This window comes from Hemiscyllium ocellatum, chromosome 37 (genome assembly GCF_020745735.1).
Source record: "Hemiscyllium ocellatum isolate sHemOce1 chromosome 37, sHemOce1.pat.X.cur, whole genome shotgun sequence".
NCBI classification, from domain to species: Eukaryota; Metazoa; Chordata; class Chondrichthyes; order Orectolobiformes; family Hemiscylliidae; genus Hemiscyllium; species Hemiscyllium ocellatum.
In genome coordinates, this window is record NC_083437.1 from 34,752,979 (window position 1) to 34,773,457 (window position 20,479).

Sequence of the window (20,479 nt, forward strand, 5' to 3'; positions counted from 1 at the left end):
CAGTTAGACAGGGTAGCACTCCCATGATAATGATGAGCATACGTACCTTCTTTGAAAGAATAACAACTTTTATATGCAATGTGCAGTGAACCTTCTGAAAATTAGAAACAGAATTGTGGATAAGTGGTTGCAACCTGAGCACACAGTGTAATCCAGCAAATATAATGAGCACTCCCCTAGGCACTCACCCTGTTTTAGAATTAGTGGGGCAGGCAATACAGTTGGATATTGGGATGGTTACAGTGTGGTACCAAAAGCTCTGCAGGGAATTGGCATGTTTAGTGTGTGTAGCTCTGTGATTGTTAATTAATTGCTTTTAAATAGCTGACCAAGTTCACAGCTTTATAAGTAGGAGCATTGAGTTCAAAAGGAAGGGCATTATGCTGAACCTTCATGCAGCACTGATTGGGCCTCACCTGGAATAATGGTCAATGTTAGGGTCTCTGTTATCATGGCAATGAACCTTAACAGAGCTGTGACTTCTGTAGGATGTATAGAGACAAGGGTCTAAACCAAGATAAACTAAGGTAAGATAAACATTTCATTTAACATTCTGCTAACAAGACTTATGTATAAAATTCTGAAGAAAAGTCACTCAACTGAAATGTTAACCTGATTTCTCTTCACAGATGTTGCCAGACCTGTTGAGCTTTTCCAGCAATTTCTGTTTTTGCTTCTGATTTCTATCATCCGTAGTTCTTTTGGTTTTTATTTAAGAATTACCTTTCAGTAGTGTAATGTGATCTCCTGCATCACTACTAAGGACGGTTAACTATTTACATATTTGCATATTAATGATTTACTCTGTGGGTATTACATTTTAAGAAGGGGATATCAGAGCCTCTGAGAAGATACACCAGATACAGAAGTGATTTACAGGATTGGTGTTAGGGATGAGGAACTTCAGCTATCTGGAAGGGTTAGAGAAGCTGGGCTGGTTTCCCTTAGAGCATAGAAGAATAGGGGAGATGTAATACACGCATTCAAAATGGTGAAAGAGTAGCGAGTTTTGAGAAGATTTGTAACTTAGGTGGAGGTTCTGGATGTAGGTTTGCTCGCGGAGCTGGAAGGTTCATTTCCACATGTTTCATCACCCTACGAGGTAACATCTTCAGTGGGCCTCAGGCGAAGCACTGTACATGATTCCTGCTTTCTATTTATATGTTTAGGTTTCTTTGAGTTGGTGACGTCATTTCCTGTGGTGATGTCATTTCTGGTTCTTTTTCTCAGGGGGTGGCAGACCTATCTACCACAGCGCTTTGCCTGAGGCCCACTGAAGATGTTACCTAGTAGGGTGACAAAACATTTGGAAATGAACCTTCCAGCTCAGCGAGCAAACCTATATCCATGGTGAAAGAGTTAATAGGATAGATCAAGAAATTATTTCCACTGGTAGGCAGGTTCCACAGTTAGCCATCAGACAGAGGGCACAGATTTAAGATAAATGCCAAAACAGTCAGAGGGACGAACCTAAACTAAGTAGAAAGGTGCCAGGAAATAGACACTTGATGTTCCCATCATGGATTATCATTCTGGCCAAACTGGTTACTTTTGAGAGTCTGTCCAAATAATCTATTAGCATTTGAGCTGATAATCAGCTTTTCTCAGAGCAGGTTGTGCGTTCAAGTCATTTCTTAGGGTTGTATCTGGCCTCGTACTTCAGTACAGTATTGATCAAATGCTGCATTACCAGTGATACTATCTTTTGGCCTATCTTTTTGCTCAGTGCCTTATAAAAGTGAAACAGAGTTCTCCTGGAGAGTTGGCCAACATTCACTTCTGAACCAATGCCAGTGAAGCAGATTCCCTATTCAGATCTCATTTGTTGCTGGTGGATTTCACTGTGTATAATTTGGTTTTGTGCTTCCTTACTTTAAGCAGTGACTGAAATTTGAAATTAATTGATCTTCCACGAATCACTTTGAATTTGAAAGGTGCTAACCAAATACAAGTCCTTTTCTCTTGATGAATTCAACTATCCCAACATTCAATGTCTAGCCAAGGATGGACTGTCATTGATCAGACTGTACTCCAACATGGCATTGGGAGGTAGGGTGATATTCACCTGCTTATGCCAGATGATGTCAATGTGTGAAAGAATTTCCAACCATGGATAGATTGGAACTTCATGTTTTCAGCCAAACATTTACAATTGAAAATTCACAACAGACCAGGTTTGGCAACCATATTATAGATACAATGCTGGCTATTTAGTTTAGAGAACCACTTTTGCCCGATGCTGTAATCTTCAGAGTTACTCTATACTTTAATTTTCCTACTACTGTATCCGTTTGGTCCCCCTCTCCACAATCCCACAAGGTAATCCCACTCACAAAGAGATTACTGGAGAAGCTCAGCAGGTCTAGCAGCATCTGTGGAGATTACAACTTTAACCACTGGGGTCTGAAAATCAAGCATATTCATGGGTACCAGGATGTTGCTGAGAATGAATGGTTTGAGTTATAAGGGGAGGCTGGATAAGCTGGGACATTTTTACCAATGCAAAGGAGGTTGAGGGGTGACCATATAGAAGTTTATAAAATCATGAGGAGTTATAGACAGCTGAATGGCAGGTGTCTTTTTCCCTTGGGTGGGAGATTTCAAGACTAGCGATGTATTTTTAAGGTGAGAGGAGAATGGTTTGAAAAAGATATGAGGGGCAAATTTTTTACACCGAGAGTATTTCATGTGTGGAATGAACTTCCAAATGTAGTTTGTGGATGTGAGTACCGTTACAGTGTCTAAAAGACATTGAGATAAGTACATGAATAAGAAAGGTATGGAGGGGTATAGGCCATGCGTAGGGAGGTGGGACTAACTTAGTTTGGGCTTATGGTCAGAATGGACTAGTTGGACTGAAGGTGAGAATGTGGTGCTGGAAAAGCACAACAGGTCAGGCAGCATCTGAGGAGCAGGGGAATTGACATTTCGGGCAAAGGTCTTTCATCAGGATGATCATCCCTGATGAAGGACTCTTGCCCAAAACATCGATTTTCCTGCTCCTTGGCTGCTGTCTGACTTGCTGTGCTTTTTCAGCACCACCATTCTCTCCTCTGATCTCCAGCATCTGCAGTCTTCACTTTCTCCTGGTTGGACTGAAGGGTCTGTTTCTGTGTTGTATGACTCTACCAGCAAATTCTGAAATTAGTGAGAATGTAAATCGCAGAGGATGAGCCGTGATTCATCACCCTTTGGGCTATTGGCCGAGCAGGCTTCTGTTGTCTACTGGCTGGCCAATTAATGTCCATCAACAACCAGTTGCAACACTATCCAGTTGTTATTGTGTTCAGACTAACCAATGATTGCACGCTATTGCTTAACCAATTTGTGACAGCCACAGTGAGACAATTAAGCTGCCATTCATTTATATTAACAATGTGATTAATGAAACCATTTTACTGATTGACAAATTTATGCCTATTAAGTATTTAGATATTTTCCTGATCAACCTGTTCAGCGATACCTCTGGACTTGAACCCAGGCCTAGTTTAGCTTGGAAGTAGTAATACTAGCCCTGCAGCACAGGAGTTCAAGTCAAACCCATGAGGTTTGGTGATGTTATTGATTGAACATCACAAACAATATAGTGATCAATCAGTGATGTTGGTGCCGATGTATTTCAGTTTGCGGATAGTTACCTGCACAGCAGTGGGAAAACATCAAGGGTTTCTCTGACCTCATTCGTGAAAGTTGAGATTTCTTCACTGATGTTTTGCTTTACTGGGACCAGTGCAGGGGGTGATGCTCTTGCACAATAAGACACAGTTTCAGAGAGCAACAGATTTCCCTCACTCTCTTGAATTATTGAACTGTTTGTGCTCATTATGAGAAAGCATGATAACCAATGCTCTTCCTGTTAAAACATTCAGCAGATTGTTTTTCAATGAATGGTAGCGTTTGCAGCTTCAATATTAAATAACCCAGTAAATTGGGAGAGTGAGTTTTTTCACCTATGAATCTTATAAGCGCAGGTAATGATAGATAAATAGTGAGACTGTTAACCTTACAAATATATTTCTACTACTACACAATCACATAGAACAAAGTTTTCTCAATGCTGCTGTTGAAGGTCTGCAAAAAGCACATTACAACCCTTCCAAAGCTCTGTAGCTAAACACACTAGCTAGTGTGGAACTGATCCATCAATATGACCAAAGTAGGTTTCTTTAATGCATTTTTCGCTAAAGGTTTCTGTTGTCATCAGTGACAATAGCCAGGAGGTAATTTTCACCATTACTAGTTGGGTGGTAATCCTTGCTGAGAGATATGCCTTTTACTAAATTTTCTCAACAGACCCTTCCCACTACACCGTCCCTTGTAACTGTAGATGGTGCAACACCTACCCCTTCTCCTCGGCCCTGCTCACCATCCAGGCGCCTAAACCGTCTTTCCAGGTGAAGCAGCCTTTCACCTGTACCTTCTCCAATCTGGTCTATTGCATTTGCTGCACCCGATGTGGCCTATTTTATGTTCGAGAAACCAAATGCAGACTGGGTGACTGTTTTGCAGAACATCTTCAGTACATATGTGAGCAGGGTCCCAACCCTCCTGCAGCCGGTCATTGAACCACAGCATCCTGCTTGTATGCCCATTTGTCTGTCCTTGACCTGCTGCAATACTCCAGCGAACCTCCAGTGAGACTCTGTCCTTTCAAGTCTGGCAGTTAGGCACACCATTGTACTGCCATTCTCACATTCCAGTCACTTAATCTGAACTATGAAGATCCTTCCTCCCTCAGCACTCCACCCCCACCGACTATTACATAGATGTTGCCCCACCCCTTACTGAAGAAGGGCTTATGCCCGAAACGTCGATTCTCCTGCTCCTCGAATGCTGCCTGGTCTGCTGTGTTTTTCCAGCACCACATTTTTCAACCCCCCCCACCCCAAAACTTCACATCAGCTTTGATGAAGAATCATTTAGATTCAAACCATTAGCTTGCTGTCTTTCCATGTATGCTACATGATCTGCTATGATTTCCAACATTTTTTGTTTTCAGGTCTAGCATGAACACAAGGCAGTTTTCATTTCACTGACACTGCAGCTTCATACTGCAAAAGTGAAGTTAGGGTTCACCCTGACTCCAGAGCAAGAGACAAAAACAGAAATTGCTGGAAAATTCAGCAGGTTTGGCTGCATCTGTGGAGAGAAATCATAGTTAACATTTCAAGTCCAGAGACCCTTTTACATAAGGGTCTTCAGAAGACTCTTTGTTTCTGATTTCCAGCATCTGCAGTTTTTTCGATTTGGTCCAGAGTTTGAGGCATTTAGTGGGGATTCATATGTAATTTGGGCTGGAGCTGGGTTGCGTATGGCAGAAAGCAGTCTTTGTTGATGTGAAAGCAATGTGCATTCAGTGTGTGTGATTGCAGCAGAGAGGTTACAGAATGGCTTTTCTGATCTGGTTCTTATAGAATCATACGGCATGGAAACAGACCTTTTAGTCCAACTAGCCCATGCTGACCATAAGACAGACAATATTTCAACAGCATAAAAACAATTTCAGTTCCAAAGATGAATTATATTGGGCTCAATGTTAACTCAGTTTTCTGTCCTGCCAGGGCTGTTGTGTTTCTTCAGCACTTTCTGTTTACATTTCAGATCGCTATCTTTTGCAGTGATTTGCTTATATTTAAACTGATGAGGGGAAAGGGAATAGAAGGTTACAATGGTACATTTAAAGAAGAAATTGGTAGGTGACTGAAAGAGAATATTCTTGGCATTGGCCATTAGGCTGAATGGTCTGTTATTGTGCTGTTTACTCTGCATAATATTAATGCAATTGGGAATTACCTCAGCTATTCTTCCTTCATTACTGGCTCAAGAATCACATAGTTTGAAACAACCCTGGGGAAGAATGTATTGGACGGAAGTAGTGATTGTGATTAATTTAATCACAGTTTTTAATTAGATAAAGACTTCAAGATTTTAATCTACAAATTACCGGGAAGGAGAAAGGTAATGGGTTTAGAATGCAAATACGACCTGGACCACTCAACGTAATGGGCTGAATAGCCTCCTTCTATGTCTCCATTTCAATGATGACGACGAAGGAATTTCATAAATGACATATTGTGTTTCTCCTTTCAGTGTTGTAAATACACAAATGAAAAATGGTGCCACTCCGCTCTATTTGGCCAGTCAGGAAGGACACCTGGAGGCTGTTCAATACCTTGTGAAAGAATGTGGAGCAGATCCACATCTCCGAGCCAATGATGGGATGACTGCACTCCACTCAGCAGCACAGATGGGACATAATACTGTCATTGTCTGGCTGGTAAGTTATATTCTTGGGACACCAGGCTAGGCTGATCCACACAGGGCAAAGCAATCACTTAAGCTAGAACTGGCCAGTTTTTGTCCTACCTTCAATTTAGGTGGTCCATGTTGTGCATTCTCACAAACAAAATTATTCAGATGAATTTTCAAAGTGTAGCATGTTACCCAATTGTTTCTGCTAACTACTGGATAGTACCCTGAACATAAAACACATTCCTTAGCATTTTCTGGTCTGGAAAGTGGGTTGGAACCTGGAATGTTGAAATTAGGAGCGACTTGAAGGTTTTCAAGGGAAGAGAGGTAAGTGGAAAGTCTTAAAGGAGGGAATTCCAGAGTGTATATTTCTGGCAGCTATGCCATTCATGGTAGGATGAAGTAGGAAGTTAGAGCATGGACAAAAGGACAAGCTTGAGAAATGAAGTGTTGGCAGAAGGTCCTAGATGTCATAACCTGATAACCTATTCTGTTGCTATGGAAAGATTTAGAAGTGTGGACAACAATTTTAAATTTAATGTGTCGAGTGATAGCCAGCAAGGTTGTTGGGAATTTTCCATGTGAATATCTACTTTTGGATTAACTCTCTCACTTTTGTTTTGATGCAACCTCCAACCATACAGTGCACTGCTGTATACAACCCCTATTAGCATTGGCAAGCAGAATATTTGAAGATACCATCCTGAGGGACAAAACACATATCAGAGTGGCCTCTTCTCTTCCATGAGTTGATGTTCCTCTCTTGAAATCCTTACTATATTGGGCTGTGGTTTAGGAGTAGTTCTTTTTCAGGATCATTGCGTTTCCCAAGTAGAGGGGAATATAGGTTGAGGAAGGCTGTAGAGTCAAATAGATGCTGCAAATTGGCAATGAGAGTACAGTGACCAATAAATGAACCCCCAGTGGACCTCCCAAGAGCTGCAACTTACAAGAGTAATTACTTCCACTCACATGATTCACTCAATAATATCTGATTGAATTGAACTTTGGAAGAGCAGTCCAGGGTATGATATAACATAGAACAATACAGCACAGTACAGGTACTTTGGCCCTAAATGTTGTGCCAACCTTTTATTCTATTCTAAGATCAGACTAACCTACGTACCCTTCATTGTACCATCTTCCATGTGCCTATTCAAGAGTCGCTTAAATGTCTCTAATGTATCTGACTCTACTACCACCGCTGGCAATGCATTCCACCTACCCAGCACTCTCTGTGTAAATACCCTACCTCCAATCACCTTAAAATTATGCCCCCTTGTGGCAGCCATTTCCACTCTGTGAAAAAGTCTATGGCCATCTGCTCTATCTATGCCTCTCATCATCTCTTACACCTCTATCAATTCACCTCTCATCCTTCTTCGCTCCAATGAGAAAAGCCCTACTTCCCTCAACCTTTCCCCATGAGACATGCCCTCCAGCCCAGGCAGCACCCCCTCTAAAGCTTCCACATCCTTCTTATAATGAGGCAACCAGAACTGAACACAATATTCCATGTGTGGTCTAACCAGGGCTTGGGATAGCTGCAGCCTAACCTCACAGCTCTTAAACTCAATCCCCCTGCTAAATGAAAGCCAATACATCATAGGCCTTGACAAGCCTATCAACTTGGGTGGCAACTTTGGGGGAATCTATGGACATGGACCCCAAGATCGCTCTGTTCCTCCACACTGCCAAGAATCCTGCCTTTAACCCTGTATTCTGCATTCAAATTTGACCTTCCAAAGTGAATTACTTCACATTTTTCCAGGTTGAATTCCATCTACTACTTATCAGCCCAGTTCTGTATCCTGTCAGTGGCACGTTGCAATACAACAGCCCTCCACACTATGCACCACTCCACCAACCTTAGTGTCATTGGCAAACTTACTAAGCCACCCTTCCACTTCCTCATCCAAGTCATTTATAAAAATCACAAAGAGCAGAGGTCACAGAACAAATCCCTCCGGAACACCATTGGTCACCAAGCTCCAGGCTGAATACTTTTAATCTATCATCACTCTCTGTCTTATAAGGGCCGACCAATTCTGTATCCAGTCAGCCAGATTTCTCTGCATCCCATGCCTCCTTACATTCTGTATGAGCCTACCATGGAGAATTTTATCAGACACCTTGCTAATATCTATATACACCACATCCACTGCTCTTCCTTCATCAATGTGTTTTGTCACATCCTCAAAGAATTCAATAAGATTTCTGATGCATGGCCTGTCCCTCACAAAGCCATGCTGACTATCTCTAATCGAATTATGGTTTTCCAAGTAATCATAAACCCTGTTTCTCAGAATCCTTTCCAGTACGTTACCCACACAGGCGTGAGACTGACTGGTCTGTAATTCCCAGGATTTTCCCTATTCCCTTTCTTGAACAAGGCGATAATATTTGCCACCCTCCAATCATCTGGCACTACTCCATTCGACAGAGAGGATGCAAAGATCATTGCCAAAGATGCAGCAATCTTGTCCCTTGCTTCCTGTAGTAGCCTGGCCCAGGGGAATTGTCCATCCTCATGATTTTCAAAATTTTCAGCACATCCTCCTTCTTAACATCAACCTGTTTGAGCGTATTAGCCTATCCACACAAACATCAAGGTACCTCTCAGTAGTGAATACTGAAGCAAAGTATTCATTAAGGGCCTCCCCAATCTCGTCCAACTCCAGGCACAAGTTCCCTCCGCTATCCCTGATCAGCCCCACCCTCACTCTGACCATCCTCTTGTTCCTCACATGAGTGTAGAATGCCTTAAGGTTTTCCTTAATCCTACCTGCTAAATCTTTTTCATGCCCCATTCAAGATCTCCTAAGTCTATTCTTCAGTTCCTTTCTGTTTACCTTGTAACCCTCTAGAGCCCCGTCTGATCCTTGCCTCCTCTACCTTAAGTAAGTTTCCTTCTTCCTCTTGACTAGATAAATATTCCACATCCCTTGTCACCCAAAGTTCTTCCAACCTGCCATCCCTTCCTTCCCTCAGTGGGTCAAGCCTGACCAGCACTATCAGCAAGTCCTCCCTAAACAACTCCACATTTCTGTCATGAATTTCCCTGAGAACATCTGTTCCTAATTTAGATGCTCCCAGTTCCTGCCTAATAGCATTATAATTCCCCGACCCTCAGTTAAATACTTTCTCAAACTCTCTGCTCCTATCCCTCTCCATGAATATAGTAAAGGTCAGGGAGTTGTGATCACGACCACCGAAATGCTCTCCCACCGAGAGGTCTGACACCTGGCCTGGCTCATTGCCAAGCACCAAATCCAATATGGCCTCCCCTTTAGCTGGTGTACCTACATATTGAGTCAGGATCCCTTCTGGACACACATGATAAAAACTACTCCATCCAAACTATTTGAGGATGAGGAGGTTCCAATCACTATTAGGGAAATGAAAGCCACCCATGATAGCAACCCTTTTATTTCTGCACCTTTCCAAAATCTATCTCCCAATCTGCTCCTGTATATCTCTGTTCCTATTGAGGGGGTCTGTAGAAAACTCCCAATAAAGTGACTGCTCCTTTCCTGTTTTTGACTTCTATACACACTGACTCTGTAGACAAACCCTCCTCAGCTACCACCCTTTCTGCAGCTGTGATACTATCCCTGATAAGCAATGCCACTTCTCCACCTCTTTTACCTTTGATGGGATGAGAGGACATTAATTTGTAGCCACAACTGGCCTGACTTTGGTCAGTGCATAATTTTGTTAATATCAATGAGGAAGGTATCAAATGAAGCCCAAACATTTCAATGCTGAGAGGATCATCACCATATGCTCTTGTCCTCTAGACCCAGGTGCTGTTTGTGGGCATTGATCAGGGATCTGTTTGCCTTACTGCTTAGTTGGGGTTTTGTATGGGAAACAGAGAAGTAAAGGAAAGGATGCCTATAAAATCATTTAGGAAAAGGAAACATAAGGGAACATTTGCATTTCTTGGATTGTGCTATGATTACTGAAGGATGAGGCCAAAACTCCAGTGATCCAAGATTAAGATGTTTTCTTTAACAACAGATTAATGAACAGACACAAAAGTGTTGTAATTTTAATATGCTTCTCCATGTGAGACAGAGCAACTGTTTTCCTTTGGATTATTTAACCAGTTTATGTTTCCTCCTACTTTGTGTGCAGGTGAGCTTTTCAGACATTAGTCTGTCGGACCAGGATGACGAAGGGGCCACAGCTTTGCACTTTGCTGCCAGCCGAGGACATGCCAAGGTTCTCAGTTGGCTATTGCTACACGGAGGTGAAATCGTCACGGACAACTGGGGTGGCACCCCATTACACGATGCTGCAGAGAACGGGGAACTAGAGGCAAGTTTCGTAACAACTGCATTGATTTGAAGTGTGGAAGCACGGCTTGTTGCGTCTCAGTTAAGAATCAGAGAGTATTTTCCATCACCTTCCGAGAAATTGTTCTGTAGCTCCTCCAAGGCCTAAGGTTTGTAACTATCAGCTCACCCCCAGCATAAACCTGACAATGCACAGGGTCTTTGTGCATCTTGGAACCACTTTGTCCATTCACTTGGGGAGCAATGACACACCATTAATGCTCACAGTGTAAAACACTAAATTGGAACTTAAGTGCCCAGCTGGTACTGGCATTTCCTGACACAGAGGAAGTTAATCAGTGAAACAAAGAGTTGTTCCTTCTTTTAATAACACTGATGGCACAGCATTTTGTACTCCCCTAGGCTTCCCTTCTTTTTAAAGCTCACATGCTCTGGTTTAGATCAGGTGAGCTCTGCACATTTGTGTACTGCTCCTTCTCACCTGACCTGCCATTTACTTCCTGCTGCTATCCTGACAGTGACTGTCATCGTGTCCCACAGCAACAGGTGCCTAGAGCATAATTGGACAGGTTCACATTACATAATATTCCCACTGGAGTAACATTTTGGGACTGACTGTTTTCTGGGAACAGATGTCAGAGAACGCATTATGAAGCAGTCGGAGCATGCTGCATCCCTGTAGCAGACTGTGAAATTACACTTGGTATTGAAGATGGAAATGAACACTGCTTTAACTTCTGTGAAAGACATGGCTCTGCATTACATTGTAGTACTAGCATCTCTGCAATGTGTGACCCAAAGCACCATGTGACTCATTTGAATCACATGACACATAAGTCACTTCACTGAGTAACATGATTGGAATGAAGTCAGCCAGGTGGACCTCATAGAATATGAATTGGCTGGTCCAATCAGGGAGCCTTGGCTGACAGGAGTGTCAGAGGTTCTGTTCACTCTGAGAACTGGATCAGTGTCAATGACTCACCCCAGTGTAAATAAAGGGTGACTTGGTGATAGGATACCAGCCCTTTTCAAATATTTCAATGGCAGCATCTCACTGCAGTCTGTCTTGTGATTCAGTGCCCTTGTGTTTGATTTGATGCTGCTCTAGCACAATTTGTGAGGCAAATGTGACCCCAGTATGAATCACAGTCCCGTTTAGTAAAAGGCTGCATGATGGCTTAGTGGTGAGGACTGCTGCCTCACAGCATTAGGGACCCAGATTTAATTCCAGCCTCAGCTGACTGTCTGTGTGGAGTTGGCACATTCTCCCTGTGACTGCGTGTGTTTCCTCCAGGTGCTCTGGTTTCCTCCCATAGTCCAAAATTGTGCAGTTTAGGTGGATTGGCCATGCTAAATTGTCTGTAGGGTCCAGGGATGTGCAGGCTAGGTGGATTAGCCATAGGAAATGCAGGGTTACAGGGGTCGGGTGGGTCTAGGTAGGATGCTCTTCGGAAGGTTGTTGTGGACTCAATGGGCGAAATGGCCTGCTTCCAAGCTGGAAGGATTCTATGATTTCAACTAGACACAATGTCCAGGCTCCTACTTTCCTTTAAGTGGAACTACTTTAAGCATGCTGAACATTCTGTGGGTAAATTTGGAGAGCAGAGCAAACATGAGGGACCTGCAGAGGAGAGAGAGAGGGGGAGGGGGGGAGAGAGAGAGAGAGAGAGAGAGAGAGAGAGATAGGATTCTCTAGCCCTCCCACCTACTGAACTAATGTAGCATCATTAAAGATGTTTCACAGGAACACTAATAGACCACTAATGAGCCACAAAAAGAGACAGAGGGACAGATAACAGCAAGTTTATTCAAAGAGATAGGTTTGAAGGAGCATCTTCAATGAAGAGAGAGAAGTAGAGAAGTTATTGAAGACAGCTTTAGATCTTCAGGTCCAGGCAGCTGAAGGGATAGTCTCCAGTAGTCAGACAAACTGAGTCAGCAATGCACAGGAGGTGATTAGCTTTGCAAGCCCCAGAGGGCACTGCTGGGTGAAATCCCACTGTGGTTAGTGGACAGTGGATAGTGGACAGTGGATTCTTTCCCCTGTTCTCCCTGCCTGATGCTATTTGATTGGTTGGATTTTTCCTTTGACAAGGAAGTCGTATAATGCTCAGAAGATATTGTCAGTCTCAAATACAGTGCCATCCAGAGCTTAATGACCCAGAGCTGAAAATGTGTTGCTGGTTAAAGCGCAGCAGGTCAGGCAGCATCCAAGGAACAGGAAATTCGACGTTTCGGGCAAAAGCCCTTCACCTCTTAATGACCCAGCCATGGTTATATTTGTTTTAGTGCTGTACCCCTCTAACCCCTTCATATTCATATACCCATTCAGATACCTTTTAAATGTGTTGTTGTTCAAGCCTCCACCACTTCCTCTGGTAGCTCGTTCCCATACACACACCTCTCTGTGTGTGAAACAGTTGCCCGATAAGGTTTGTTTTATAGCTTTCCCCTTTCACCTCAAACCTGCGTCTTCTAGGTTTGGACTCCCCTACCCTGGATAAAAGACCTTGACTATTCACCTATTCCATGCCCCTCATGATTTTATAAATCTCTATAACAATGTCCACCACTCTGCCTTCATCGGATTTCTTTGTTACTGTCCACAGATTCATGTCATTTGGAAACCTTCTAAGCAAAACTCAGTGCTCACCGCAATTTCTTTAGAAGTAGGGCTAATGTTGATTAATTAATCTGCCTGCATTTGATCGACAATCTGAGAATCCCCATAAGGGAGTTATTCATTCCTTAATCTTTTACTTCACAAATAATGAACTGAAAACACACATACGCATTGTTTTATATGATATATGAAAAATAAGAGATACAGGTCAAGATGATGATGAGTGTGGATTCTGCATTTTTAAAGGAAGATTATATACATTGGCTAATTACAAAAGGATACGCAGGTGATTAAAAAGAAAGGGAAATTGTTTCTGGTAGAGAGAGGTTAGTTTAATAATATGAGAAACAGCACATATCGGATGATAAATTTGAAGATGCACAAAACAGAATAAGATAAAATTATGTTCTAACTCAGATACTATAAATAAATATACAAATAGTGCATCACAGTATTTGCCATCACTTTGTTATTTTCTATTATGATTGCAATGGCTGCATTCGATGTTTAAAATGTAGACTGAAATTGTACTTGTTATCTTCTGTTGCTGATCTATTGGCGAATTATCAAACAATGTGTTGTAACCAAAGTGGTGACGTCTATTATATTTTTCCACAGTGCCAGATTCTTACTATTTCTCTTATTTTACCACAGTGTTGTCAAATCTTAGTGGTTAATGGTGTTGATCTGACTGTCCGTGATCGTGATGGCTACACATCTGCAGATCTAGCTGAGTACAATGGACACAGTCAATGTGCCAAGTACCTCAAGACTGTTGAGAACATGGTAAGACAAATAGAGCAGAGAACTGTTCACAGGCATTTATTTACAAGTGAGATTTTTGTGATCAGTATCACCATAAGAATCATTTCCAAGTTAGAGGACAAATCTATTGTTCCTGCTTTGTTTTTTATTTTTCTCCACATAGAACCAATGTGTATTTAGGGACAAGTTCCACAGACACAGATGGCTGTTCAATATCTGACTCTGATGTCCATCCAAGAAGTTTAAAAATATTCATTTAACTTCAAGCAATCAGGATTAAACCTTTACCTGTCTTGAGTATTCACACTGTGAAAAAAAAGTGTTTAAAATATACATTATCATTTGGCATTTAAGACAGAGTTCTGTGAAGGTGCATAGTCAGAAATTCTTTTGAAACAGTGACCTAACTACACTATTTCATCAAGAAATGTGCCTTCATTGTGTAGCGGGTGACTGTGGAGTTAATTGATGAGTTATTTATTTTGCTGAGTTTTATAAACAGACCAGAGGCCTATAGCTTTTAACTTCAGTTCAGAAGAGTCAGGAGTTCAGTTCAGAAAGGTGAATAGTTTTCTCCTTGCAGGAGAATCACATTTTTTCAGTTCAGTGGCAAGCAATACCCTAGCCAGGTGGCTGGTGAAGCTTCCAGGTCAGGAGAGCTTGAATAGTTTTATTTCAATTCAGTCAGGAGATATGACATTCACTGGCAGGACCAGCGATAATTGTCCATCACTAATTTCCCTTGAGAAGGTGGTGGTGACGGTCTTCAGATTGTTAGAAGCAAAAAGGTTTGGCCATCAGAATTACGAAAGGTTCATGCTAGCAGTTGGAATTATAAACCTGTCTCAACAGTTCAAGAGAAAGAAATTGAGGAGATAGTTAACTGAAGGTTAGGGAGTTGTGACAGAGTGATATTTCTGTGGAATAATGTTGGGACACAGGGAAACATGATGCAAGGTGGAGCATTTTAGAGGTCTGAAATTTTTCCATTCCAAGGGTAGTGACCAAATGCAATTCTCTACTGCAGAAAGGTGTGGAAGCCTAGTCACTGAATATATTCAAGGAAAAGGTAGATACATTTCAGATGTTTAAAGGTATCAAAGCATATGGGGAGAAAGTGAGAATATGGCATTGAGGTAAGGGGTCAGCTGCAATAATATTGAATGATGAAGCAGGGGCTTAAAGAGCCATATGGCCTACTCAGCTCTTTGTTTTATGTTTTTAAGAGTCTGAAAGAGGGAATTATCACAAGTTTGAACGTAGGGCCTTAATATTGTCTTGTAAGGCAGACAATCAGGATGAGATGATGAAGAGAGCTCTTTGCTTTTGTGGTGCTGAATTCCAGCCTTGTCCACTCAAGCACTGACTGGAAATGCCTCCTCCAGCAATGCATATTGCTTCAATAGTCACATGCACTCAAATCCCCAATATGTGCAGCTAATAGACAAGCCTCCCTCCAGATGCAGTAATACGCTGGAAGTTTTTGCCGGATTGGAACACAGAAACAGGAGTGGATGATTTGCCCATATCTCTCCATACTTGTGGATGGCAAAAATCTTTCAATCTCAGTTTTAAAATCGATTCTTGATCCCACATCAATTGCTTATTGTTTGAGAGCACTTCAAATCTCTGCTACTCTCTGAGTGAAGAACACTTACCCCAGTACTCTCCTGAAAGGTCTGGCTCTGTTTTATTTTATCTTCACCGCATTGTCCACAACTTTACGATCTGTGGACATAGTCTCTCCGAATCGACCTCATCTGTTCCATTTAATATCCTGAAAAATTTGGGTCTGAGGGTATGACTTCCTTACAGGTTCATGGTCAAGGAGAATCATCCTGCGTTCACTCACTTCCACTGCCATTTATAACATAATTTGACCAGAATCTCTCAGCGGAATTGGTATTTATGCCTGACAGATGCAGTTGCGTCATGACCATAAATTTAGGCTGTCATGCCAGTCTGTTACAACTTAACTCATCCCCTTTGGTCAACACCTTGAAGACAGGAAGCAGGAAAGAAATAACTGCTTTGGATTCCACTCATTATTCTCTGATAAATCCTGGGGAAATGTGTCCTAACAAAGGAAGAATTCATCCAGGCCATGATTACCTTTGTGGTTGATTAGCCATTTCTACTTTGGGGATTCTCTCCCTTAAAATGAAGACAGTGCTTGCTCCTGGCAAGAATCTACAAGTGGAATATTTTAACATGAGGAGGCATTGCACTAAAGTTACCACATAGTTCTCACAGAGCAGAGCATAGTGCTCACCAGACATATCTCAGGAGGACATACTGAGTATCGGCAGGTGGGACTAGCTTAGTTTGAGATCATGGTCGGCATGAACTGGTTGGACCAAAGGGTCTCTTTCTGTGCTGTATGACTCTGTGGTCATCAAATCCTGAAGTGGATCTTGAACCTGGACCTTCTGGCCCAGACAGAGGGTTGCTACCATCAGGGCACTGCCACTTCCCCCTTCAAGGGCCAATCCACTGTTCTGCCCTCCTCACTGCACTCCTAGTGAAGATCAGAACTCGATTTGGAGAGGAAGCTTCCAGTCTCCGACTGCAGTTCCTAGGTTGCTAACTGCACTCCGGCATTATAAACCCTTGCTGTTATCATCAAGAATGAGGAATGAAGTTTGTCACTTGCAGACAGGATGGTAAAAAGGGCATTTGGCACGCTTGCCTTCATTGCTGAGTCCTTTGAGTGTAGGAGTTGGGACGTTATGTTGAGATTGTACAGGAGGTTAATGAGGCCTTTTCTGGAGTACTGTGTTCAGTTCTGGTCTCCCTGTTATAGGAAGGATATTATTAAACTGGAGAGGGTTCAGAAGAGATTTACCAGGATTTTGCTGGAAATGGAAAGTTTTAGTTATAAAGAAAGGCTGGATAGACTGGGATAAATTTCATTGCAGTGTAAGAGATTGTGGGTGCCTTGATAGAAGTTTATAAAATAATGAGAGGTATAGATAAAGTTAATGGTAGTTGTCTTTTCCTTGGATGGGGGATTTCAAGACTCTGGGGCACATAGTTAAGGTGAGAAGGGAGAGGTTTAAAAAAGGAATGAGGGGCAAATTATTTGCACAGAGGGTGTTTTTGACTATGGAATGAACTTCTTGAGGTTAAGGGTACAATTACAACATTTAAAATACATTTGGATGTACACATGAATAGGAAAGATTTGAAGAGATGTAGGCCAGGAGCAGGCAGGTGGGACCAGTTTAATTTGGGATTATGGTTGGCATGGACTGGTTGGACAAAAGGATTTGTTTCTGACTCTACGAATAACCACTTGGTTCCTCTCTGTGAGGAAGGGACACGGACACTGTGCACTCAATCATAGCCAAGGAGAAAGGCATCGAAGAGAAATTACAGAGCATCCTTGATGGCACACAGAACTACTTCTCGTTCGAAACATTTCTGCTGTTTAACATGCGAAGCAGCATTGCACTCTCTGTATTCATGCACACAGTTTACTGTTGGATTGTAGCGTTCTCAAAGAATTAAAACAAGGGGAAGGTTCATGCTGCCTGCCCCATTGGAGAACAGGACCATTCTTTGCATTGACCTTGTAGACGGGTTGTGTTGATCAGTAGCCAAGCTGCAACTTGTTTTTTTTATGGTACACAAGCGAGCGAAGCAGCCTGTGAAAGGCAAATGATCGAGTTCCTCACTTCAGTTGTGACAGCCTCAGCAATGAAGGTGTTAAAGACCGAAGCTGGTCATGTGGTGCCCAAAAAAACTGGTCACAAAAGGCCTAATTATTTTGCCATGATTCCCTAAGGGAGCATTCTGTGTGCTTCCTGAGGACGTACAGGTGGATTAAGTATTGTCTCACACGTATATGGAACCTCTACCTCTAACTTGGACCAGACTAGATTGCAAAGGAACACGCTTTCTCTTGCAAGTTTTCAGTATTCAGCACGCTATGGGCAATGTAAGCAACTTTTTGTTTGACCTCTTCCTTTGGGTGGTGAAGATACGTTTATGGAAATAGTTTAATTGATTAACTAAAGGTAGGCCAGGTTAACTTTTAAGAAGATTATCTTTGAGCTGGAGCTGCGAGGTTCTGATTTAATATTTTAAAATCTTAAGATGGAGAGAGCAAGCCTGTTTGTGTAACGTAGTGGTTGTAGAGTTTAATCTTTTAAGACTGAATCCAGTACTGTAACAAAGGCTACATTGACTCGTTGGTGAATTTCTTTCTGAGGCATTGGCAGGTCTTGTAGCTGGAGAGTTCGACTATTATTCTCACTGTAGTAGAAGATTCTAATTTTAAACAATTTTAATAATTTGTGAACATGTTGGAATTGGACATACTTGACTGTCAGCATGTAGGATTTTGATAGGGTCCATTCACACTGTCCTGACCAATATTTATCTCTCAATGAACAGCACAGTAATAGATAATGTTGTCGTGATGACCTAGCTGTCTCTGGAAGCTTTCAGTGCATAAATTGATAGTGACTTTTCAAACAGTATAATAGTGACTGCACTTCAAAATTGTTTCACTATCTGCAAAGCACTTTGAGATGCCTGGGCCATGAAAGACTGTATAAATTCAGATCTTAAATTTTTTTAAAAAGTAGTACATATATTTACGCAACTTGCTGTTTGCAAAAAAATTTTTAAAAATATAACCAGTAGAATATGCAAGGTTTCTGTGTGTTCTGCTTTCAAGCACTGCATCTATTTCTTTATGGCAAGTATAAGAATTTGGCTGTATTTAAATGCACAAAGGTCATACTTCACCCATGAGTTTTCCGTCAGGGAGCCATGTGTGTGGGTGCAGCAATTTATCTCATAGTCCATGGTATAGGGAGGGCAAAATCAATGAGGAGTTCCTATTCCTGGTCAATATTCGTTGGACTACTCAATCCTGGCCACTGTTCAGTGGGAGTTGTTCCCCTGGCCACTAATTAGTGAACTAGTCATTCCTGGTCAATATTCAGTGGATTGTTGTTCCTGGTCACTAATTAGTGAACTAATCATTCCTGGTCAATATTCAGTGGACTAGTCATTCCTGGTCACTATTCAGCAGTCGATCCTGGTCACCATTTAGTGGACTTCTTGTTCCTGGTCACTACTCAGTAGTTGATACTGGTCATTATTCAGTAACTAGTTCTTCCTGGTCACTATTTAGTGGATTAGTCAATCCTGGTCACTATTCAGTTGGTAGTCGATCCTGGTCACTATTATTAGTCAATCCTGGTCACTAGTCAGTTACCGAAAGATCTTAGTTGCTCTTTAGTAGGTTGATCGATCCTAGTCACTATTCAGTGAAGTAGTCGATCCTGGTCATTATTCAATAGTCAGTCATCAATAGATCCTCATCACAATTTAGTGGGTTAGTCGATCTTGCTCACTCTTCAGTCAGCAGTAGATCATGTACCCTGCCTGAGTAGATGCATTCTTTCTGCACTGAAACTTCTGACAGAAGGTGTGTGTCTGTATGGATGATAGGATTGGACTCAGCTTGGTGTCCAAACACAGTCAGTTCTGAAACACGTGTGAAGAATGAGACTGTAGCTGAAAATGTGTTGCTGGAAAAGCACAGCAGGTCAGGCAGTATCCAAGGAGCAGGAGAATCAACATTTCGGGCATGAGCCCTTCTTCAGGAAGAAAGGGCTGTGGCTTATGCCCGAGATGTTGACTCTCCTGCTCTTTGGATGCTGCCTGACCTGCTGCGCTTTTCCAGCAACACATTTTCAGCTCTGATCTCCAGCATCTGTAGTCCTCACTTACTCCAAGAATGAGACTGTACCCTTGAAGAGTGACTGAGTGCGCATCCAGAACAGAGTGGCCAGGAACAAGAAGCTCTGCACTGGCAGACACTACAGCTTGAATTGCCATTGACCACCATCTTTTTGTCTTCTTTCAGAGTGTGGAACACCGGGTCTTGTCTCGAGACCCGTCTGTGGATCTTGAATACAAGCAGATTGACTCTGGACTGTCGTCCCCCAACACCACTCTCTCATCGCAGCAGCAAGCCAGGTTTGACTCAGGTTCACCGTCCAGCACTCTGTCCAACTACGACTCCTGCCACTCAAGCCAGTCCAGTACAAGAGAGAAGAGGAGCAGTCGGCAGGGCCCAGGGCAAGGTGATGTGTCGGAGCAGTAACTGGTCTCACTGAGTGGCTAAAGCCACTGGAATAATGTGTTCACATCCGGGTCTTACCCAGGACATCAAGAGCTCAGACAGAGCGCAGAGGAGTTTTACCCAGTGGTGGGGGAGTGGAGAAGCTGGAGTTGTTCATTTCTGAGCAAGGAGTATAAACAAGAGATTTGAGAGCAGTATTCAAAATTGTGAAAAGTTTTGACAATGAGGTGCTGGGGGAGAGGGGACAGGGAGGAAAGCCAGAGCTCACAGGTTTAAGGGGATTGGGAAAACATACCAGAGGTGATGCGAGCAAAGATTTTTATTTACCCAGTTATTATGGTGATCTGGAATGCACTGGCTGAAAGATATCAGTTTCAATAGTAATTTATAAATGGGGAATTTACTGGGGAGGTGATGGCCAGTGGTACGATA

At 42.3% G+C, this 20,479-nt stretch overlaps 1 protein-coding gene across 2 annotated transcripts in view; it reads left to right on the forward strand.

Annotated features, from left to right (window-relative positions):
- The window catches only part of espn (espin), a 159,056-nt gene that overhangs the window by 39,194 nt on the left and 99,383 nt on the right, over positions 1–20,479 (forward strand). For both annotated transcript variants that reach the window (XM_060852005.1, XM_060852004.1), the window contains exons 3-6: positions 6,091–6,277; positions 10,393–10,575; positions 13,834–13,965; positions 19,829–20,048. In XM_060852005.1, the coding sequence (XP_060707988.1) occupies positions 6,091–6,277; positions 10,393–10,575; positions 13,834–13,965; positions 19,829–20,048 (722 nt within the window). The remainder of the gene's footprint in view (positions 1–6,090; positions 6,278–10,392; positions 10,576–13,833; positions 13,966–19,828; positions 20,049–20,479) is intronic.